Source organism: Muntiacus reevesi, chromosome 3, assembly GCF_963930625.1.
Source record: "Muntiacus reevesi chromosome 3, mMunRee1.1, whole genome shotgun sequence".
NCBI lineage: Eukaryota > Metazoa > Chordata > Mammalia > Artiodactyla > Cervidae > Muntiacus > Muntiacus reevesi.
In genome coordinates this window covers 218,746,585-218,772,406 of record NC_089251.1, presented here as the reverse complement: position 1 = coordinate 218,772,406, position 25,822 = coordinate 218,746,585, and the positions used below count along the sequence as shown (strand labels likewise).

The window sequence follows — 25,822 nt, the reverse complement described above, 5'->3', positions numbered from 1 at the left end:
GAAGATATCATGGGTTTGATTCCAGAACGCAACAGTAAAGCAAATTCCACAATAAAGTGAAACATACAAATTTTTGGCCTTCCAGTGAATATAAAAGTCATATTTATACTCTACTGTAGTCTATTAAGTGTACAGTAGTGTTTCTACAAAAATAATGTACATACTTTAATTATAAATACTTTATTGCTAAAACTTCTAACCATCAGCTGAGGTTTCAGTGAGTCATAATTTTTCTGTTGGTGGAGGGTCTTGCCATAATGTTGGTGGATACAGACTGATCAGGGTGGTGGTTGTTGAAGGCTGGGTTGGCTGGGGAAAATCTCTTAAAATAGGACAATGAAGTTTGCCATGTTGATAGACTCTTCCTTTACAAACAAGTTGTCTGTAGCTTGCAGTGCAGTGCTATTTGATAGCATTTTACCCACAGTAGAACATCTTTCAAAATTAGAGTCAATCCTCTCAAACCCTGCTTCTGCTTTATCATTTAAATTTATGTAATGATCTAAATCTTTTCTGCTATTGTAAGAATCCTCACAGCCTGTGCACCAGGAGTAAATTTCACCTTAAGAAACCAAATTCTATGCTCAACAATAAAAAGCAACTCTTCATCCATTCAAGTTTTATCATGAGATTGTAGCAATTCAGTCACATCTTAGGCTCCACTTCTAGTTCTCTTTCTCTTTCCACTGCATCTGCAGTCACTTCCTCCACTGAAGTCTTGAGCCCCTCAAAGTCATTCATGAGGATTGGAATCAACTTCTCCCAAACTTCTACTGATGTTGATATTTCCAGTTCTTCCCATGAATCACTAATGTTTTTAGTGGCATCTAGAATAGTGAATCCTTTCCAGAAGGTTTTCAATTTACTTGGTGTAATTCCATCAGATGAATCACTATCTATGGCAGCTATTTAACTTTATGAGATATAGTTCTGAAATTATAAGGCTTGAAAGTAAAAATTACTCCTTGCTCCAAGGGCTGCAGAATGTGTGCTGTCAGCAGGCATGAAAACATTAAGCTGACTGTCCATCTCCATCAGAGCTCCTGGGTGACCAGGTGCATTGTGAATGAGCAGCAATATTTTGGAGGAAATCTTTTTTTTTTTTTTTTCCTGAGCAGTAGGACTCAACAGTGGGCTTAAGAAATTCAGGAAACCATGTTGTCAACAGATGTGCTGTCAGCCAGGTTTTGTTGTTCCATTTACAGAGCACAGGCAGAATGGATACAGCATAATTCTTAAGGGCTCTAGGATTTTCAGAATGGTAAATGAGCTTTGGCTTCAAGTTAAAGTCACCAGATCATTAGCTTCTTACAAGAGAGTCAGACTGTCCTTTGAAGTTTTGAAGCCAGGCATTGACTTCTCTTCTCTGTGAAAGTCCTAGATGGAATCATCTTCCAATAGAAGGCTGTTTCATCTGCATTGAAAATCCATTGTTTAGTGTAGCACCTTCATTAATTATCTTAGCTAGATCTTCTCGAAAACTTGCTGCAACTTCTATGCCAGCATTTGCTGCTTCATCGTGTGCTTTGATGTTAAGGAGACAGCTTCTTTCCTTAAATCTCCTAAGCCAACCTCTGCTGATTTAAGATTTCTTTTCTGCAGCTTCCTTATTTGTCAGTCTTTATAAACTTGAAGAGAGTTAGGACACTGCCCTGGTTTAGGCTTTGGCTTAAGGGAATATTATTAGGCTGGTTTGATCTTCTATCCAGATCACTAAAACTTTCTCCATATAAGCAATAAGACTCACTTTCTTATCATTTGTGAATTACTAATTTCCCTGGTGGCTCTGCTGGTAAAGAATCCTCCTGCAATGCAGGAGACCTGGGTTCAATGCCTGGGTTGGGAAGTTCCACTGGAGAAGGGATGGGCTACCCACTGCAGTATTCTGGCCTAGAGAATTCCATGAACTGTATAGTCCATTGGGTTGCAAAGAGTCAGACATGACTGAGCGACTTTCACTTTCAGCCTTTCAGAGTTGCATTTTGATTTTTTTTTTTAAATCTTCTGTCTGCATTCACAACTTGGCTAACTGATGCAGGAGGCCTAGCTCTCTGCTGTCACAGGTTTTGACATGCCTTCCTTACTAAGCTTAATCATTTCCAGTTCTTGATTTAAAGTGAGAGACATGTGACTCTTTTCTTTATTTGAACACTTAAAGGCCACTGTAGGGTTCTTAATTGGCCTGCTTTCCAAATTGCTGTGTGTTAGGGACTAGGAGGCCCTCAGAGAAGGAGAGAGACAAGGGAATGGCTGGATGGTAGAGCAGTCAGAACAAACACAACATTTGTGGAGTAAGTTCACTGTGTTACATGGGCACCATTCACAGTGCGCCAAAACAATTACAATAGTGACTTCAAAGATAACTGATCACAGATCACCATACCAATCATTATAATAAAAAGTTTGAAATATTGTGAAGATTACCAAAATGTAACACAGAGACACAAAGTGAGCAACTGCTGTTGGAAAAATGGCATGGATAAACTTGGTAGAGTGTTGCCACAGACCTTTAATTTATATAAAAGGCAGTGTCTATGAATAATAAAGTGAAGCCCAGTAAAATCAAGCATATGTAGCATTTTCCACTATAACTGATTCATTATTTCATGTGATTAACTCATCTCTAGAGAACAGATGGTCTTGCCTTAAAGTCAAGAAAACTGGCCTAGGAAGGCTAAGTGACTTGAGCAAGAAAACACAGCTAGTAAGAGGTGATACGGTAACCCATCAAAGTTATCTAACTCCTGGACCTCAATGTTCTCATTGCAACTAATGGCTTAAAAGAAATCGTTCAAAAGACACATGGAAAATAAGACAGATTATACTATGGAGATTGCCTCATGTAAACCAGTGACCATTATGTCTTGACTGACCTACTGCAATTACCTCCTAACTGTTCCCTGGTTTCTACCCTTGTCCTCTTCGGTCTATTCTTCTCATAGCAGTCAGGACGACTTAAAAATAAATAAATAATATCAGATCATTTTGTGATTATCTGCCACCCCCCTCCACCCCTTGACTTTCTATTGAATTTAGAATGAAAGGCAAAACTTCTTATCTTGTTTTGCAAGTGTTGCCCTGGGTGGCTTTGCCCATCTCTCTGATTTCCGTTTCCTGAGGTCATACAAACCTGATTCTCTGGGACCAGTTTTCCTCCGCCTGGTCAGCTCTCCCTCCACATCTTTGTGTCCCCGTCTCCTTCCTGCTGGGGCAAGTCTCTACTCAGATGGCACCTCCTCAAAGAGATCTTCACAGATCACCGAAAATGAGCACCATCTTCCTCATCCCTTCAGTTATTCTTTATCATGTCACCATCTTGATTCTTGGCTTATCTAGTAAGCACCTTGTATATTTGATTAAAATCTATCACTTGTCATCAAAATGAATACTTCACCAGATCTTGACTCCCTTGGGCTCTTCTCAGTACTTAGAAGAGGCCCTGACTCACAGAAGGTTTTTCAGTAAATATTTTTGAGTAAATAAATCTCCATTTCAAGTCATCCTTAAGCAAATTAAAGTCTTACTTTATTCCTTAAACTAATTTTCCTCATTTCTTGATTTTTATATACTTTTAAATTTATAATACTTTTGGGGGTGGGGCATTGCAAGACCAGGAAAGTCCCTTGCAGTTTCAGCCTTGAAATTTGAGAGGTGGCTTTTGGCAGATTGGCATGGGGCTGGCAGAGCCTTGGCAATCTGCAGTGTCACTGAGAGGAATCACACTGTGGACATCCACATAAGTAGACGACAGTCCTAATTGTGGTCTTAGCACCTGGGTTGAGAGTTGCCCATTGTGTAGGCAGTTTTTCTTGGCCTATTGGGCCAGGATGGTAGTGCTGGCTCTGGTCTTCCATCTTAACAGCTGCCTCTTTATTTTGCTAAGTCTTTATTATCTGGTCCATGTTGGACAATCAGATTATGACCTCATGTGGAGGCAAGAGGTAAAGAGAAGTTGGTGGTTTATCGGGTCGACTGGACATAAACTTTCAAACTCTGAAGATTTTTTTCTTAGGGTTATATAACACCTTGGCCCTAAGTAGCCTGGTAGTCTATTCAGGCCTAATCATCACTGGTGGTCCAACATTATTCATTAATTCACTTAAGGAATTAAGTCGCATTCAGCAAAAACCTACTTGAAGGCTATTATGTTCCAAGTAGAGTAAGAACTGGGGGGGTTACTTAGGAGACCAAACCAGGTAAAATCTTGCTTGTATAGAGGCTACAGTGTAGAGGAGGAGGGCAGTAACTGAAGCAACAAATAAAGAAGCAAGGCAGTTTCAGACAGTATATGTTGTAAAGAAAACAAAACGTTGGGATGGAGAGTGGATGGGTGGATACCGTGGAGGCATGTTTCAGACATGCTAGTAATGGAAGGTCTTGCTGAAAAATTGATTTGAATGTTGAGAAGAGTGAGGCTGGTAGGGACTGGAGGAAGCACATTCAGGCACACAGGAGCAGAATCCAGAGCCTTGGGAAGGAAATGAGCTTCATGTGTCTGAGGAAGGAAGGAAAGAAGCCAGGGTAGTGGAAGACCAGTAAGATGAGAGACAGGGACACAGTAAGATCAGAGAGATAGGAAGGAAAAAGAATTTGTGGGGCCTGCAGATCCTAGGAGTTTCCTATTAATTTACATTGAATAGACCAACAAGTTTCTTGGCTATTAGATTCGAATATCCATGGAAATATAGGCTCCATGTCAATGAGAATGTCATTTGCTGTATTCACTGCTATATTTCCAGCATCCTCCATGTTGCCTGGCACATAGTAAGAAGGTTTTGAGTGTCTGTCAATGAACAAATGATGTCAAAGCCAAAATCTTATTTTATGAAGCTCACTTCTCACTTCCATATCAATTCTGATGTTTCAGGCCCCTCAGAGAAGAGGAAAGTGGACAGGCATACCTACCACTCCATCTCCAGTAGGCCATGAATGTCAAGGTATATTCGGAGGATGATTTTGAAGTCCGCATGACTCTAAGTCACTCAGAGTTTCATATGATCATTGCTTCACCCCTAACTTTGTAAACTTTGGATGCTTCTCTTCAGGGAGATCATGGGGACCTGAAAAAGTTCCTTCCTGCCTCTTATACTTGCTATTTTTTCTTTCTAGAAGAAACTTTGAAGTAATAAGAATACCCCCCCCCCCCCATAGCACACTTTTGTTAGGAAATGCTTTTCAACTAGGTGGAGTACCCTGAAAAAGAGGTGCCACATGTGAGTCACTGAAGCCAAAATTATCGGCAACAGGGACTTTCCTGGGTGAAAACAAAAACCAAAGCATACTTTCAGAATTCAAAATTCAGTGCAAGGACTTAACAAGAGTAATACAATCAATTTCATCTCTATTTAGTCAATTCTAATTTTCTCTCTACTTTGTCAATTCCAGCATTCTGGAGAGCCAAGATGGCAAGCAAAGTAGCACCACTATTTCCTATAACATACCTGTCTTGCCCAATAGCCAATGACATGCAGCAAATCATCTCTCCTCAAGCTTTTCCTCACTGAGACAGAGAATGGGAATTTGGGATTTTTTTCACTCTTTATTTGTGTCCCATGATTTTTTTTATCCAATCTAAATTGAGTGTTAATTTATAGGAGTCTGGGAGAAAATAAATCGAAATATTGCTTGAGTGTTCTTTATTCAGACACCTAAGAAGTAGAACCTAACTCAATGTACCTATGATACCATTTGATAGGAGTTTATCAGAAGGTCATCATTCCCTAATTTTGTCGCACCAAATCTTTATTTAACCCATAAAGAGTATTGTGCACTTTGTTGTACTAGGGATACAAAAATGAATCAAACTTACTACCCTCCATGAAGTCACAGGCAGTTAGGGGTTATTTATTGAAAGAACACTTTAAAATGAGGTTTCCTTTTATAACAGTCCCACAGACTGGACATCAAGAAAGTATAGTAGCATAATAAGTGGTTTTTGGTTCTTTGATGTTAAAAAGAAGAAAATCTCTCTCTCTTCCCTCCCCTACAGTAAATTGAATCCAGCAACCAGTGACATATTCTTTGGAGTAAGTTTAAAGTGGGTTCATTGTCTGACTTTAAAACATATTATCCTTGTGGCCTTAGAAACGTTACTTAATCTTTCTGAACCACAGTTTTCATGTATGCATAATGTGGATAATAAAGTTTATCTACCTAGCAAAATTCTATATGGATTAGAGATACTTCTAACTTTGCATACCTGCCATATAGTAGATTCTCAAGCACTAGCTAGCGTTAGTATTATTCTGTTACATTTTAAAATATTATTTACCCTTTAGTTTTGTTAGCAAATCCTTAGGCACAACAATTTTCCTTTTCATTTATTCCAGAATCTACAATATTGGAAAAGGATTGGAGTTATGAAAAACGTCAGCAATTTTAATCATATGAATAACATACATGTTACATTCATGACGTTAATTTCTTAGTTGCATTCTAGATCATGATTCAGACTTCATAAAAGTTAGTTAACATTATTATATCAATCAATAGTCAAAGAGAAAACCATTTATTATTAGAAAATTGGTTAACAAAAAAGGGTTCACACTCTATTTCTTCTTTTCTTAAAAACACATCTCACATGTCTTATGGTTTGTAGGTCATGTTTTCTCTAAATAGCCAGAATAAAACTAGTTGGACATTGCACAGGGGTTCCCAAACCTGGCTATGCACTTGACTCGGCTCGAAAGTTTTTCTTTGAAAATGAATATTTAGAGCTCTAACCTCAGCCTTTTGCATCAGAGTTTTTATGACTGAACTTCAAAACTCAAATATGCAGGGCAGGAATAGAGATGCAGACATAGAAAGTGGACTTGTGGACACAGCGGGGGAAGGAGAATGGGGGACAAATTTAGAGAGCAGCATTGAAATATATACATTACCATGTGCAAAACAGATAGCTAGTGGGAAGTTGCTGTATAAGAGAGGGAGTTCAGCCTGGTGCTCTGTGATGACCTGGAGGAGTGGGATGGTGGGTGGGAGGGAGGGAGGCTCAAGAAGGAGGGGAGATATATATATACACACATATAACTGATTCACTGTTGCACAGCAGAAACACAACATTGTAAAGCAACTATACACTATTTTAAAAAATAAACAAACAGTGGCCAAGATCTATAAAAATTAAATAAAATTAAAAAAACAAAAAGTCCCACTACTTGATTCTTGTGGTAGACAGACTTTACAATGATCCCTGGTTATCTCTTCCCCCTCGTGTTCATGCCTTCTATAATCCTCTCCTCTAAGGTATGGATAGGAACCACAACTTGCTTCTAACCAACAGTATGCACCAATGGTGTTGAGTTATAACCTTTTTGATATCTTACAAAAGATTATAACTTTACTTCAGCCACTGGTCTTTCTCCCTAACTGCTCTGATGAAGAAAGCTGCCATATTGTGAGATAGTATATGGGGAGGTCCACAAGGCCTTTGACCAACAGCCAGTATTATTGAGGCCTTAAGTTCAATAACCCATAAGGAACTAAATCCTGCCAAAACCACAGGAGCTTGGAAGCAGACCTGTCCCCACTTGAGCTTCCAGATCAGGGCCTACGCCTGGCAGACACCTTGATTGCAGTCTTATGCAGAATTCAGCTAATCTACTTCTGACCCACAAAAACTGGGAAATTATAAATATGTGTTGCTTAAGCAGCTAAGTTGCTGGTAACATTGTTACCCAGCAGTAGGTAGCCAATACAATTTTGAAATATAGTCAGGGCCAGGAACCAATGCTTTAGACTTTGTTTAGAATAGAAGTAAGTTCAATGTGTTTTTTTCTATTAATTTTTAATGACTATGCATTAATTCTATAATAATGATAAATGATGATGATGGATTTTTATAAATATCCATAGAGGTTTCCTTGAAGATTGGTAGTTGCACACCTCTGACCAGTATTATTTCTGGACTCAATTTTTTGACCCAATGGAAAAAGCACAACTAAAGTAGGTTTGAAAATTTCAGTAGATTTTACTCTTCCTCTCCAATGAACATGAGGCTATTCTTTTGGAATCTGGAATTTCCCAAAAGCCTTTGGATAAGATAAGGATAAGATAAAGACTTCCTATGAATTTGGCTAGAAATGAGACGAATCATTGGATAGTCTCTAAAGAAAAATAATATTATTATCATCAGAGAAAACTCAATCATGTGGAAGCCAAAAGCCATATTTGATTATTAATATTTATTATCATGTTATTATTAAGACAATTAAGTAATATTGATTTGATTTCAAGTAACCACTTGTCATCTTAATTAAATCTAATACTGATTATCATTGCTTGATTCAGAGTTTTTAAAGTCCTTACATTTTCATTATTATTCCCATTTTGGAAATGAAGAGTCTGTGATTCGAAGGGGTTAATGTAATTTCTATTAGACTAACAAATAGCTCAGAATGAAGATAAGGAGGCAGTTTCATCGATGCTGACCCAGTACTCTTTCCTGACGAGATGGTCTGTGTTTTTGATTGTTTCACCACAGAGTTAAGTCAGTTCCTTATTGCTTGGTATACAATGAATTATAAAATACAGTTCACAATAAATGAATGGTGTCATTTGTTTTAAAATAAGTAGGTAGAATTTGCTTACTTTAAAGACTAAAAGTGTTTGAAAGTTGTTATTAGAATATTACATGAAACTAAAAACTATATAAATATATGTGCATGTGAAGATTTTGTTTCGACCTCTGTGTTTAGCGTTACTTACTAATAACAAATACATTTTCTTAAGCAGCTAGGAAGCAATACAAGCTTTGGCATCAATAGTCTTTGAGCCCTCTGACTCAATGTAGCTGAAAAATGAGGTCTGAGAAAGTTTCCAAAGCCCTGAATGATGTTAGAGTCTGGCCCTTTTATGATCAAGTGATCTTTTCAGCTTTAATGGGAAAAATAAATCATTGTTAAAAGATAATCTTGTCACATGGAAGCCAGAAAGGTGCAATATCAATGATTCAACTTACCAAAAAACCGCCCCGTGGAATGGATAAAGCAAATAACACAGTTCGTTTTGTTGTCGCTGTGCTTGGTGGTGAGAGGGGAGCAGGCTTAAGGAAATACCTCGTTTTAAAAATAATATGAGGGCAATATAAACTCTCTTAATAGAAAAATGAATGGACTTGATACAAGGGCTATTTTATGAGGACAGAACTAGAAGTTTGGAAATCCTTTTCCGGATCTTTTCCTGTTTCATCCAATTGCTTATTTCATGGTGAAACTGCCAATTGTTCACATTCTTTCTCACTTTCCTCTTCTCTTATTCAATTTTTGATGCTGCAAATAATACGAAAAGCACCAGGATAGCTACTAAAGTTAATGCTTTGCTTTCTTTTGCTTTGTGGTACAAATCTATATAAAAGTAGTTTAGATATAGCTGGCAACACAAAATTGTTCCTCTAATAGTTTATTTTCAATGGAGCTTATTCTTAGCATGATCAAAATAAGCAAGTTCATCTCTTTAAGCCAATATTTAATTTGGATTATTATGCCAGTAAGATCTGGGTGAATAAAGATATGCAAAGTATAAGACTGTAAATTAATGGGAAAAAATCCTCTTCCATTTAAAAATAACACACACACAATCGTATGCACACACACACGTACACACACCCACATACCCAATTAAGATTCTTGGCCATGGAGATTTATGGCATTTATATATTTTGTTCCTCTGGGTGTGAAAAAGTGAAGGAGGGTGTCCCTGAGAATGTTCCTTTAAATTATTTTTCTATATATGGAAAGCATGTCTAAAATTCTGGTAAGAAGTAACTTCCTCCTGTTCAGAGAAATGCTTAGAGGGAAGACTTGTTATTGTGTACCAAGTAACACCAGTTTGGAAAAGTCTCAGTCAGGTCTTCTCCCAGTGCCTCATAGTCCTCTATTGTCTCACGGGCTCGGGAGGTTTTACAGTTAATATTTTCCAAAAAGGATGGCAGGCCTCCTTGTCCTTTTTTTTAAAGGGTGAAAGAGAGCATCTAAGTAATATTAAAGGGAGTCTGAACTGAATTTAGAGTTTGACCAATAAGCCCGATGGGCAGCTCAAACCAAAATTCTGGTGTCAAAGGAGGGGGAGAGTTCAGACTGGTGGGATTTCTAAGACCCACTTTCAGAAGTTCTCAAGACAGTGAGGCAGCATCCTCAGTGCTAAACTCTGTCCTTTGTAAAAGGACCCCCACACAAGTTGCATCACAGATCATTCCAAAGAATCAACGCAGTGTCACTGGCTGATGATAAGCTGACATCTAAGATCATAGACCAGTTTCTTTGGGGGATGCCCTCGTAGAATGGAGGAGAAGCATCAGCAAAATGTCACTGAAAGCTGTCACCAAATATAACAAACAGGTCAACGCACGGCTCACTAACGCATCAACAGCCAGTGAATCTAGAGTCTTTCACGACTCTTTGTGAGTGTTGCAACAGAATATTGTGGTAGTTTCTTGTTCCAAACATAGATACATGAAGCTCTACTGAGAATGGTAGCATCAGGCATCAGACTTCTTGCTAACTGTAGCATTCGGCGTTTTCCCAGGCATTTCTCTTCCTTGAAAAGTTTCGGTCAAACTCCCACGACAATACTTGTCACTTACAAATACCAGAAAATAGAAAGCCACTAAGAAGTGGGTAAAACATGGAGAGACTGATTTTCACTTTTGTAAGGAGTTAATAAACAATCAAGGAATGGGCAAAGTCAAACCCGGCAGTGGTTTTCGGCACTGGTTGAGACATAGAGATGTGGGATCTAGTCTGAGCCCTCTCACTCACTTGCTTTAAGGCCTGAGGGCATTATTTAACATTCCTGGGTCTAAGTTTCCTCACCTTTAAAATAGAAACAGTAATAACCCACATTCTATGGAATGGTAGGACTATAATAAGTAAAACACTTGGTAGAGTGCCTGGTACATAATAAATTATGAAAATATGTTAGCTACTTTTATAATAATAATTATTATCCTCATCATTACTAGTTACAATTAGGAAGTGCTTTTCAAAAGTGATCACTTTGAATTTAACTTGTATGCCATCTGATCTGGAAGTATAATAAGGGTATCCAATTCCTAGTGATTTAGTGAGTCAAACAGAAAACCAAAACAAATTGAATCATTCAACTGGTGTATTTAGAATTGCTGATGATTATAGCATTCAAGAAAGTTAGTGAAATACATAAATTGCAATTAAACTGTTCTTGAAAATCACCGAAATCAGTTTTCATTTGTCTAGTCTAATCGTGGGTAGGGCTTATTCATTTAAAAAATATACATTTAGAACCTTCTGAAAAGGAAACATCGTGGAATGTGAACATGGAGGAGATAAAAGGTGTTAATACAGAGAGGGTATGCCCAAACCACCTATGTTCTATCTTAGAATACAAAAAGGAATGCATTGCAGTCACATATCCCGTTTTGCTTTTCAAGGAATTACCACTGGACTGCCACTCTATTGCCTTGCACATGCGTGCATACACACACACACACATATTCACTCACATGCATACACACACATAGAGGAAATCACAATGATGTACACATTCATTGTCTGTATCCAGCACAGATTATCTCCTATGTCAGCTCTGTTGTCAGCAACCAGTATGTAGAAGGGGAAGGTATGGTGTTAGAACAAATGTTATAGCTCCACTCCTGTAATTTCATTCACAAGATAATCTGATTAGTAAAATTTGAGGGAGACTGGCATATCTTTTATTATCTAATCCAAAAAAAAAAAAAAAAAAAAGAACACAACACAGCTTGGACAAAATCACTAGTATCAAAGGATCTAATACAGCATAATTTGTGCTGAGTGTATTGCATTCTGACAGTGCTATAAACCAGGGAGACAGTTTACTGACAATTCTGTGCTACCAGATACCAACTCAGGCCTCTGTCCAGCTTTACATTGTCAGCTCTCATGGAAACATGAGCAGTTATACAACCCCAGAGGATGCTGAAGTTTTGCAAAAGATGAGATGGACAGATTTCATATTTTCATTGCAGATTTTTTTTTTTTGTGCCTTTTCAAACTGCTGAGCATACTTTTTTTTAAAGGCAGGAAATGCAACTAGTGTTTGTTTCTAGCATGGCTTCTGTTTTGAGATTTCTTCTTTGTAGAAGAAATGTGTTGCCCAGCTGTCTAGAATCCCAATCAGGATATGGTTTCTGTATGAAATATATTATAAGAATGATTTTAGCTGGTTATAAACAGGAATGGTTATAAAAAGCTGGGACTATTTTATCCAATTTTTATCCACAGAGGGGGTACTCTGGTTCAGGCCAATGGGACCAACATGAATACATAAGGTAATGTTCAGTTCTGTTTTCTGCCCATGAAGGACAGTAATTCTGAAAGACAGAGGTACATATTAGTGAGCAGACAGATTCTTAGTTACAGTGTAAGTGAAAGTCACTCAGTTGTGTACAACTCTTTGCGACCCCATGGACTATACAGTACATGGAATTCTCCAGGCCAGAATACTGGAGTGGTAGCCTTTCCCTTCTCCAGGTGATCTTCCCAACTCAGGGATAGAACCCAGGCCTCCCACATTGCAGGCGGAATTTTTACCAGCCGACTCACAGGGGAAGTTACAGAGATGCTCAGAAATAAGCAGCACGTGACCACTGACCAAAAGCACTGTAGTTAACACTTAAAAGCATGGTTCAACCCAAGCTGAACTGCTGGAGAGGTTAATGCTTCTTAGTATTAATACTTCTCCTATTTGCAACACACACACAGACAATATACCACAGATACTAAGAGCTCCCTGCATGGAGGCTCCAAGAGCTACTGGTGGTTAATGAGGGTAGATACAAAACTGATTTCAATTCTACCTTTTTAAGTGTAGAGAGATTCAGGGAGGAGACAGATATTTCAACCAGTACGCTCTGTTTTCTTATTCCAAGACTTTCAAATTGTAATGCTTCTGAAATATAATCACTGAATACATTTGATAAAATTCTCTTTTAAAGAATGGCATTAAATATCTGGGTCTTTATAATAGATGGAATTTTAGAAGTTAGATATGTTTGTACGAATGCAAATTTAACTACCCAGTATAATGGGCACCCAGAGAAGGAATCTGACTGAAGGAATGTTGCAAGCTCCCTGGAGAAAATGATTTATAATCTGAGCCTTGAAGAATAAGGATAAATCTAATGAGACAGGAAGTTTTCGTATGTGGGATAGGAAGGAAAAGATAGGAGGATATTGAAAGTAGATGAAAGAGTGTATGCAAAAGCAATAAGAAATATAACAGCATGTAAATAAGGAAGTACAGTTATGAATGTATTGTGAAAGAAATTCTAAGGGCTTGCATCTGGCTAGACGTAGGTGGGAAGCCAGATTATGAAGACTGTGTAAATTCTCCTGAAGGCAATGAGACACTATTGACTTTTTAAGTGAAAGGGAAACTTAGATGTACTGAACAACTGCCATGAGTCTGTTATGTTTCTAAGGGAATACCACATCTTATCTCATTTCATTCTCACAAGTATTTCCGAGGCACCTCCTTCCTGTTTCTACTGATAAAAAACAGAGCATAGGAGAATTAAATAGTTGCCAAGGACACAAGGAGAGAGTGTCTTGTTTTTATCCCACATGTATAATTCTAAACCTATGAGCTATCTGTAATAACATCTCAAGATGTTTCAATCTTTATCTTCTTCAACATTTCCTAATTATTATTTTTTAAATTCCCATCTTTTTTAGAGAAAGTTTAGGTTTACAGGAAAGCTTAACAGAAAATATAGTTTCCAATGTACCCTCCTTATACTTGCCCACGCCCCCACCATTTCCTTTATTAGTCAGATCTTGCATTAATGTAGTACATTTGTTACAACTGATGAGCCAATATTTATAAGTTATTATTAACTAAAGTCCACAGTTTTCATTAAGGTTCACTCTTAGGGTTATATATTATTTAGATTTTGACCAACATATAATGACATGTATCCACCTATACAATATCAAACAGAGCAGTTTCATGGCCCTAAAAATCCCCCATGCTCACTCATTCTTCTCTCTCTCCGCTCAAATCCTTTACTATCACTGATCTTTTGCAATCTCCATAGTTTTGCCTTTTCCAAAATGCCATATAGCTGAGATGATATAGTATATAGCATTTTCAGACTGGCTTCCTTCACCTGTCAATATGCAGTTAAGTTTTCTCCAAGCTTTTTCATTACTTAATAGCTTGTTTCTTTTTATCAGTAAATAATATTCCATTGTAGGGATGCTTTATGGTTTGTTTATCTATTCACCTATTGAAGGACATCTTGGGTGCCTTAAAATTTTACCAATTATGAATAAAATTAATGAAAATATTTTGTGCAGTTTTTTTTTTGCGTGTGGACATAAGATTTGAACTCATTTGCGTAAATACCAAGGAGTACAACTTCTGGGTAATAAGGTAAGGATAAGTTTATTTTCATAATAAACTGCTAAGATATTTTCTGAGTTAGTTGTACTATTTCTCATTTCTTCTAGTATGAATGAGAGTTCCTGTTGCTCCACATCCCTGTCAGCAACAGCATTTGGTGCTGTCAGTGTTTTAAATTTTAGCTATTCTAATAAGCTTGTAGTAGTATTTCATTGTTGTTCTAGTTTATAATCCTTTGATGATATGTGTATTTCATAATTTTTATTATTTTACTTACCTATTACATATTTTCTAACATCTGTGATTTTGACTCTTACATTTTCCACTGTTCATTTATTTATTCAATTATCAACATATATTAAATGTGTATTATATGTCAGCAACATTTTTCAAAGCTAGTTTATTTTTTTACTCATTATTCTCTTCTTCATTTTTAGTTTGTCATATTTCACTTGTTATTTATTTCATACAATGTAATAGCTAGTCCCCTTTATACTGTACTCATCTTCAAATAAACTATATTCATAATACACACAGCAGAGAGTGTGCAATATTGTTAGACCTAAAACTACTTGAAAAAAGGTCTGAAGTAAAGAAATCACTTACCTTGGTTGACAATAAATCTTAACTTCTGTATTGTTGCCAGATTGCCACTAACTCGATATATTCCATCAACATCTAGACCTGAAAACAAAAGGGCATGTTTTATATTCACTCATTTAAAACTGAGATGATAAAAGAAAAATAATAATTATACTATCTCTTCCTCACAGAGAAAACAAATTTCTTTTTCCTAGAGGAAGTAGTCTTCAATATTTTAATCCAAACAAACTAATCGTTAAGCTCAGTAACAGCTAACCACCGACAAACTTGATTGTAGTTGAAACATAAAAGAGCAGTAGGTAGCACAGAATTTCACAGTATAGTTATGATTCATTCCCAAAGACAGAAATCAACCTGAGGGTGCAGTAGGCAGAAGAACCTTCAAGTATATGTGTATTATTGGCCCTCGTTGGAAAGATAAAGTACCCCAAGGTGTTTGTGAAGTTTCCCTTCCTTAAAAATTCTTCCTTCCTTCTCTCCCCTTTACTGCTTTCTCACTTCTCTTCTTATTCTCTCTTTTTCTTCCCTTTCTCCTATTCATATTCTGTTCTGTTCTATTCTATTCTATTCCCAGGGATTCCAATTCATTTCCATTTGGTTTCATTTTCTTCTTCATGCAGTCCCTATGGCATAACATGTACTGGTCTGATTATTTGAAACTGCAGAATGAAAATTCTACTCTCAATGTATAACGACTTTGATAGTCTCTAGTGTATTGTAGGTAATGGGATACTCCATTATAGAGGGGAAAAATAAAAAGAAATCTTTGACAAGATGGTGACATTAGTTTCAGATTATTTTAAAACTAGTCATCTATAATTCAAAATAACTTATCCTGGCAGTGGGTTTGGATAATCAACCGCTTGTTTTCCACATATTTATTTATATCTATATCATCTGGTTATTTCCATGACCCAGTTATGAAAAAGATGAAGAAACAGGAAAATGAAAAGCGAAACACTTATTCAGACACTCTTATTGTCAATAAGAAATGTTGATAACATAATTTTAATGTCAGGACTGCATATCCCTTGATGTGTCCAGGCCCTCAAAGAGACTTAGATGAGATTACCAGTTAACATAGAGGCCAGCACCTACCTCAGCAGTTTCTGCAAGGAGGTGATATAGCACCATCGTTAAACTTTGTCATTCACGATAGTTAGTATTACATAAACTGATAAATATTACTGTCATGGTATAACAGGAAAAAGTCTTTTTAAAGTCTTTACTGACATGAAATGAATTCCTTCATTGTTTTATAATCTTTATTTTTATGTACTTTATAGTAAGAACATTTCTGCTGTGTGCAAAATACATCATCAGTAACTTAGGACAGACTGACATAATGTGTAATACTAGTACTAATGGCATAAGTCAGAGCCATTATTCACTCAGTTTTAAGACATTATTTTAAGAGCAACTTTCATTTTACATCAAAATTGAAGGAAAGGTACAGCGATTTCCTACGTAACCCTGGCCCCTACACACGGATAGCCTCTCCTGTTGTCAACATCTCCTGCCGGAGTGATACATTTGCTAAAACTGAGGAAACACCACCAATACCTCTAAAGCCCATAGTTCACATTATGGTTCAGCCACCGTGTTGTACAGTCTATTGGTTTGGACAAATGTCTAAATGACATGTGCGTGCGTGCCAAGTCACTTCAGTTGTTTCTGACTATGTGCAACCCTTTGGACTATAACTTCCAGGCTCCTCTGTTCATGGAATTCTCCAGAGAGCAATACTGGAGTGAGTTGCCATGTCCTTCTCCAGGGGCTCTTTGAACCCAGGATCGAGCCTGAGTCTTTTATGTCTTCTGCATTGGCAAGTGGGTTCTTTACCACTAGCGCCACCTAGGAAGCCCCCATAATGACAATGGATAATGACATGTATCCATCATTAAAGTATCATACAGAGTATTTTCACTGCCTGAAAAATCCTCTGTGCCCCACCTACTAGTCCACACAATGGTTTTATTCTTCCATGTAATAACTTGTATACAATTTCAATAAAACTGAATGGCTATTAACAAATGTATTAATTGGTGTGAGTTATGTAGTTACAGAATAGTTTAACAATAAATCAGCAAGCCTCTGTCCCTTCCTGAGAACTACGAATTTATGAGGAATTTAGATTAGGTGGAACACCTATTAGTATGTGGTAAAAATGTCTAAGAAACATACATTTATAAAAATCAAATGTGTTCGTGTTTTCCTGATGTATAAAATAGCTCCATTAATCAAAGTGCACTCCAGTTTGTTTTCAAGCACAACGCACACTTAACAACTTAAATGTGACAGTCAGTCAAAACTTTTCCAACATCTGATTTTCAGTTTTTGCACTGGACTATGTTGGTGTTTAGTTTACGTACGTGTGCTCGGAACTTTGTAATTTTATACCATTTTCTTCTTTGCTTTGTCAAGTAAACAATCTTTCTGACTTAACTTCAACTTCTGTGTTTTTAAAAAATGATATAGCTTTTTAAAATATTAAAACTTATGCATTCAAGGAAGTGTCTCCCTTTCAAAATTTTCCCTACTGGGGATATCTGTAATATTTCTGAACAAGTAGCCATTACAAAAAATATTTTGAAGCTATTCTCCAAAATGACCTTCAGTGGCTCCATATTGTTTACAGAGAAATGTTTATTAATGGCAACTTTGGGGTCTTTGGTGATAGTTTTTTGGCTTGGAAATAGTCAAAGGCCATTCAGAACCATGAACGGTGAATGAGGTCATCTGCTTGTCATCACAAGATTTTCCTAAATGAAAATTATCTTGATTTTTTCCCATGAGTTATCAGTTGCTCTGAAGGAAGTTGAGAAAAAAATTAGTTTGAAAAATAGAAATATGCAGATCTACATTTCCCAAATGAGAAATCTTAATATACATTTTTTAAAGAAATCAAATTAGCCCTATTTAAAATAATGATTAAAAATGAAATGTCAATTAACAACAATTACAATAAAGTGAAAAAAGTTTTAATTAGTTGGACCTTTATCCAGGGTCAATAGTGAATACAATTATTTGAATTCCAACAATTTTTTTTGCAAATAAAGACTTTAACTAAGCCTCATTTTAATAAATATATCTCTATAGGTATAAAATCAAGTACACTTTCTTTGAAGCTAGAAACTTTTCTTTTCTAATATTATTTTAAATGTTATTGAAATGCATCTGCTGTCTAGAATTTTAAACTGAATTTCAATTAATGAAATTCCCTACTACCTAAAAACTTTTTCTCTTATAGAAATTTGATGTTACTACATAGGAAGTATCCCTTTGATCTTTCATAAATTTCAGTAGAAGTTTTTTTTTTTTTTTAACTTCAGTAATCAAAAACATTTGAAAGAGCAGTATGGGTTGAATATATTACATATGAGCAATTGGAAGGCCCTATACTGTTCAAACAAAGCAGCCTCATCCTAAATTAATAAGCCAGTTTTCTTCTGGAATAAAAGAAGGGAGTGCTGGGAATGGAGACAGGGAGGATAATTCAGACTAGGGTGACCAGTGTGGTTGCAGACCTCAGTCACAGCAGAGAACTGCTCTGCGGCTCACGATAGAAACCAGAAAGTATAAAGGAGTAAAGCAAAACACATTAGATGCCATTTGAATCTAACTTGACAGAACTTCCAAGCCCTTTAGATTCAGATATATCAACACCATATATCTTATGAAGGATAACAATCTCTGACATTTGTGGCTCCTGCTTTGAATGGCTCATGCTCCCCTGCTATCATACTTTTTAAATTACATAAATAGAGTGAAAATGACAAAGCAGATATTAAAAAGGAGGGTATTACATTTTGCAAAATAATCTGGAACACATCAGTGAGTCTTAGCAGTTATAAATTACATAGGTACAGTCTTGTAATTGATTAGCTCTTCCTTGAACGGCTCATGGAATGGCAAACCCTAAGTCCTGTGAATTGAACCCAAATTACAAAGTTTCATGTGCCATCCTCTTTTTGCTCCAAGAACTTTGAAAGTCATGCCAAACCAAACCAATGTAAATTGGTGGATTTGGACATCCTTTTCATGACCACATTATCCTTGCTGGATTGGAAGCTACTTATTTTGGAAATATAATTAGACCTCTTATGATTTTTAAATGAGCAATATCTTCAAGGTACACATGTTGTGCCTTGGTGAAGTTTGGAGAAAAATCACTTTACGAGGTACTTCTTTCAAGAAAATACCCTGACTGAAAGTGCTGACAGGAATTTTGCCTATTATGCTAAAAATACTTTGGGAACACAATGAAACTAAAACATTGTATGCTTATTTTTATCAGACCAGCATTAATGTAATGTTGATGAAAAATTCTCTTAAAAAATCCACATTCACTGAAATGTCTTTTATTTGTTCCTCATCAGCTGACACTCTTAAGTTTCAAAATAGTGTTTACTATTGACAGAAGTCACTGGGTATTGCTGCAGGGGATTTTAACAAGTCCTCCCCCTCCTACACCTTTTTTTTTTTTTGAAGAAGCTTAGACTAGGATAGACACACAATTAGGAGTTATTAGACCAAATGGTGGTCTAAACCCAGTGGAAAGAATGCAGCTGTCATGAGTAATTCCCACCATAAATCTTAGACACTTTCCAAAAGGAAATCTAAGAGACCAACACTGTTTCCAGAGTTGACTGACTTATCTGCCAAAATATGGGTAGTTTTTAACAATGCAGATGAGCTTGTTAAAAATAGCTGCAAACTGTGGATTAGGTAGCATTCTTGGTAGCTCAAACGATGGACAAGCCACAAAGATGTAGAGTTTGAGTCCGGTTGAGAGGTAGGTTCAAAATGCCTGCTTGTTTTTCTGGAATATAAGAAAATGCATCTGAACCTCTGAAGTCTGAAATATGGGCTGGGAATTCTGCACAGTCTCTCTCCTGAGATTTATGGCACTTCCTAATTCCTAGGAGGCCAGAGCTACCGCAAAAAGAGTCATTCTCGCAATACTTTGGTCTTCTGGCTTCTCCCGCTGGCAAGAACGACTGCACAGAGGAACACCCAGACCGCCCCCAAAGAGTGCTGCCCATTTCTGTTTCTGTTCTTCTAAAGGTCCTGCTTGGCTTCAGAGATGTATATGAGGAGAAGTTTTGTACCGTTTTGAAAGGCACATATTTCCTCCTCTAAATTGAAGTGTTTCCAACTTTATATTGCTAACTGATCTGATCACACACTTTAAATTCAGTGACTGAGAGTACAGGATATAATTGGAAACTCTTTCTAAATTTAATTTCTACTCTGTCTCAATGGCTTGTATTTAGCCTGTATCTTTTGCTGGCTTTATTTATTACTAATTTATTGTGAGATACACATCCTTCAAGAATGACTACCTTAAAAATAGTTGACACAATTCTGATTGTCAAACAAGAATGATTTTATCTTATATGAAAAACTTTGACTTTATAATAACAATTTTAATTTTTTTTTACTATAGAGGCAATATACTTCCTTGGTAAAAATGAAAATTAGCCCACACAAGATGAATACAATGAAACCTAAGTAAATACCTCATCCTCCTGTCCAAAGACAGTCACTGTTAACAGTTCTGTTTTGGCTCTTTTGTTGTTATTCATTTTATGTTAATACATCACATTTCTGTTTATTAATTTATTAACTTTGAGTGGTATTTATTCACTCCTTATAGAAAAGATAAAGAGTCTATAGTTTCTACCACTTATCTATGTACCCTCTCTTTGTTATTATTAGTTACATTTGTCTATTTCTATATCTTAATATACCAAATTAGTTCTGTGTATAAGAAAATAAGGAACTTATTGCATTTTACTTTTCCTTACCCATCTCTTCTCTCTTATAACTTCCAACTTTATATTCTTTGTTATTATTGCTTATTCTCTTGAGGTTTACAACATTTTGCTTTATTCTCTGTAAATATTTTGTGGCTTATCTATGGGTTAATATTAGTCACTATTTATAAAATAGTGACTGTGATTGGGTCCCACATTAACCTTTTTTTCAAAAAGGAGATTTCCTCAAAGGAGATCTCATGTATTTTCTTCCATTGTAGGCCTCTTTATTTCTTCAATTAAGCACTGTCCAATAGAACTTTTTATGATTATGGAAATATTCTATATATTAACTATCTAGACCATCAGTCACTGGCTACATAAGGCTGTCTGCTGAACACTTGAAATGTGGTTAATGCAACTAAATAATTGAATTTCTATTTATCTTATTTTAAATAACTCAACCACATGTGGTCTATGACTACCATATTGGATGGTGCAGCTCTATGTAAGAGTCAACTGCTACTCTTCTCTTGTAGTCTACTATTATTTCTTCTTGGATTTCTTTTTTAAGAGTTATGATTTTTTTTTTTTTTTTGCAGACGTGTGTGGTTGGTAAGTTTTCTTATTTCTTCCATCTCAGTGACTGTTTTTGATAAAAATAATGTCATACTGTATAGCACAGGTAATTATATTCAGTATATGGTGACAAATAATAATGGAAAAATATGATAAAGGGTATGCATATATTCATTATATATACATGGACATATACAGAAATGTATGTGTGCGTGCATACTAAGTCGCTCAGTTGTGTCTGACTCTTTGCGACCCCCATGGACTGTAGTCCACCAGGCTCCTCTGGCCAACAGATTTCCCAGGCAAGAATACTGGAGTGGGTTGCCCTGTCCTCCTCCAGGGATCTTTCTGACCCAGGAATTGAACCCACATCTCTATGTCTCCTGCATTAGCATGTAGAGTCTTTACCGCTAGTGTCACAAGGTTCTTGACCAGTAGTGTCACTGAGTCACTTTGCTATACAGAAGAAAGTAACACAACATTACAAATCAACTGTTTTTTAAAAAGATTGTTTGCTTCATATTTAATTGTTAATTTAAGTATTTATTTGAGTTTTATAATTTTTAAATTTTTCTAACTTTGAAAAGCAATGTTCCATATCTTCTAGCATCTCTGCTGTTATGTTTGATATCAAGTCGATCCTTGACGCTTTGCAGGTAAATTTCTTTCACCTTCGGGGTTTTAAAAAAGATTTTCTCTTTAACTTGTGGAAGTAAAATTTCACTCAGATGTTTCTACATCTGAGAGCTTCAATGAGAAAACATTTTCTTATATTATTTGCATTATATATCCTTCCTCCTACTCTTTCTTTTCACTCCATCTAGAACTTCTTTAAGATGGATGTTCAAATATCAGAATACTCCTCTGACAAAAGACCAAATTAACTAGAATAAGTGACGGTTGTGGGTACTTCTGTATTTGTACACTATTATTATTATTATTATTATGTCCCGCAACAGGCTCCAATCTTAAATTGTCAGGCTGAGTGAGGATGAACCAGTGGTGAGTAGATAGTAGACTGGGCTTCCCTGGTAGCTCAGCTGGTAAAGAATCTGCCTGCAATGCAGGAGACCCCAGTTCTATCCCTAAGTTGGGAAGATTCCCTGGAGACGGGATAGATTACCCATTCCAGTATTCTTGGGCTTCACTGGTGGCTGAGATGGTAAAGAATCTGCCTGCAATGCTGGAGACCTGGGTTTGATCCCTGGGTTGTGAAGATCCCCTGGAGGAGGGCATCTCCGGTATTCTTACCTGGAGAATCCCCATGGACACAGGAGTCTGGCGGGCTACAGTCCACGGGGTTGCACAGAGTCAGGCACGACTGAGTGACTAGGCATAGCACAGCATGGATGGAGGGCTAGAGGTCTTCGGCTACCAAGTAAGGAGGACTTCTATGGGGATATGGAGCACTTGCACTATTTTGCTTCTGAGCAAAGTTCTCTAATTCTGTGTCTGCTGTAGAAGACCTAAGACACTTCATTTTCCATTGGCTTCCTTCTCAGATGCCAGCATCCTCTCATTTGTCCTTGTAGAACCTATTTTCAGTTGAGCCTGTTCTCTTCCTTGGTGCAAGGCAAGTGGAGAGGGACTCAGCTTTTGACATGTTAGAGCCAATATTTTCTGCATTACTTTACTTACTGCCCTCTTGCCAGTTGTTGCTCTTTTTTTTTTTTTCTGTCAACTCTAAGGTTGAATATTTTTTAGGACATCCCCGGCAGGAACTGTACCTAATAATGGTGTCTGGGAATGGTGCTTCTTTTGTTTTGATATGTTCACTTGTTCGATCCCATCTGCTTTCCGTCTTTCTGGAATTTTTATTTCTTGGTTGCTGATGGCACTTTTTCTTTCAGCACCACTTTTTTTTTTTTCCCCCTTTTCCAACATGCATTTTCTCTTATTTCACTGGGATGATCTTTGAGGAAAGAGAATTCAGACATGATTTCTTGGTCTGGAAATTTGAGTGGGGGCCCTAGTTATTTTTCATAGAGAGATTTTTTAATGCCAAAAACAAAAGTTTCACTAGATTGCAAAGATACTGCCATATAATAATTTTCTTTCAATAATAATCTAAATGAGAGATGTGTGAAAAATTAAGAATATTTAAAACACTTATTATGTGTCTCTAAATCTAATGCTGGCAGAATATGCTAATACAGGGTCCAGGATCAGATTACCCTTCATCTTTTTCTCACTCCTGTATTTTTCTTTGTCATCAGAAGTTTCTACTATCATTTATGGTCTTCACAATGTTCCTTTTATTACTGAGATTGCTTTATTTGGTGTATTTTTCTCTTTCATTTGCTTCATGAGTCCCCCCCTCCCCCTTTTTCTTTTTTGCTTTGTAAATAACCATTTTTTAAGATTCCACATTAAAACTCAATATTCAGAAAACTAAGATCATGGCATCTGGTTCCATCACTTCATGGCAAATAGATGGGGAAACAATGGAAACAGTGATAGACTTTATTTTTGGGGGCTCCAAAGTCACTGCAGATGGTGACTGCAGCCATGAAATTAAAAGATGTTTGCTCCTTGGAAGAAAAGGTATGATTAACCTAGACAGCATATTAAAAAGCAGAGACATTACTTTGCCAACAAAGGTCCATCTAGTCAAAGCTATGGTTTTTCTAGTAGTCATGTATGGATGTGAGAGTTGGACTATAAAGAAAGCTGAGTGCTGAAGAATTGATGCTTTTGAACTTTGGTGTTGGAGAAGACTCTTGAGAGTCCCTTGGACTGCAAGGAGATCCAACCAGTCCAGCCTAAAGGAAATTAGTCCTGAATGTTCACTGGAAGGATTGATGCTGAATCTGAAACTCCAATACTTCGGCTACCTGAAGTGAAGAACCGACCCATTTGAAAAGACCCTGATGCTGCGAAAGATTGAAGGCGGGAGGACAAGGGGATGACAGGATGAGATGGTTGGATGGAATCACCGACTCAATGGACATGAGTTTCAGTAAACTCCAGGAGTTGGTGATGGACAGGGAGACCTGGCATGCTGCAGTCCATGGGGTCACAAATAGTCAGACTAGACTGAGTGACTGAACTGAATGGAACTGAAGATTCCACATATAAGTTATATCATATGATATTTGTCTTTCTCTGTCTGACTTACTTCATTCAGTATGACACTCTCTAGGTCCATTCATGTTGCCACAAATGACATTATTTCATTCTTTTTTATGCTTGAACACTTTTTCCTTTAAACTTTTATCTTATTTTGATTTTTTCCTACCTTCCTTGTATCTCTGTAATAAATTCTTTTTTCGTAAAGATAATTGTTGCAATAAATTTTTGCTTTCCTTCTTAATATCACAACAAAATACTTATTATCAATTTACCTTTATGTTTTTGTTTGTTTGATTTTGGTAGCAGTCCATTTTAGGTTACTTATTTATGAATGAAATAAGTTTTTCATCTACCAGTTATTTTATGGATTCATATGGAAAAGAAGAATTTTGTCTTCCTAAGATATGAAAGAGACAGTATTTGTTGATAAATTAAAAAAACATGTTAGACTGAAAAGAGGTCACCAAGAAAAGGTTGTTTTTTTCCCTTGAGAAGACTGTTTAGACACTGTGATGATAATAAATAAAACATTATTTTATATTGTTTTTGCAGCCTATGTTGTTATTGTTGTTTAGTCGCTAAGTCATGACTGACTTTTTTGCGATGCCATAGACTGTAGCCTGCCAGTCTCGTCTGTGCATGGAATTTCCCAGGCAAGAATACTGCAGTGGGTTGCCATTTCCTTCTCTAGGAGATCTTTCCCTACCAGGGATCGAACTTGTATCTCCTTAATTGCCAAGCTGGTTCTTTACCAGCAAAAAATTCTTTTTCTATCAATCATTTACCTATCATTTTTCTATCAACCATCTATCTATATTTTTTATCATGTCATATTTGCTATTCTGTGCAATCCTAATGTCTTAGGTAGCCTGGGAGCCTGGGAAGATGAACTTAAAATTGGAAAAGGATAAAATATCCCAAGTATTAAGGGTGTTACTGATCACATTTCTTACTCATTCCATATTGTATCACTTATGCCTTGAAAAGATCTGCAGTGTTATTATCTAGGGATTGTGTATGGAAGGAAGAGCTAGCTGTCCTACTTATTATTAAGTATTCTTGTAAAGAGTTACATTGCTGAAAAAAATTGGGAAAATCATTTATTTCCCTTATAGTCAATTCTTTTAAGGTTGGATACTGAATACTTCAACATGTAGAGAAGAATCACACTGAATTCTTTAAGTGAAGTTGCTCAGTTGTGTTCGACTATTTGTGACCCCATGGACTGTAGTCTACCAGGCTCCTCCATCCATGGATAAATGTTACCAGAGACACAGAAACATCCCCATCACTGTGCACTGTCATTCCTCATACTGGAATTTCTCCCTTGTATTTATACTTCTTGCCATAGTATTTCACTAACTGTCTCATAATTGCAAATGCACATGTATGGGCTTCCCAGCTGGCAGTAGTGGCACAGAATCTCCCTGCCAAAGCAGGAGATGAAA

The 25,822-nt window shown here is 36.7% G+C and overlaps 1 protein-coding gene across 1 annotated transcript in view; it reads right to left on the bottom strand.

Moving 5' to 3' along the window:
* ARHGAP15 (Rho GTPase activating protein 15) overlaps positions 1-25,822 on the bottom strand; it is a 677,158-nt gene that overhangs the window by 190,489 nt on the left and 460,847 nt on the right. The window contains exon 11 of the mRNA XM_065927842.1: positions 14,968-15,045. Within this exon, the coding sequence (XP_065783914.1) occupies positions 14,968-15,045 (78 nt within the window). The remainder of the gene's footprint in view (positions 1-14,967; positions 15,046-25,822) is intronic.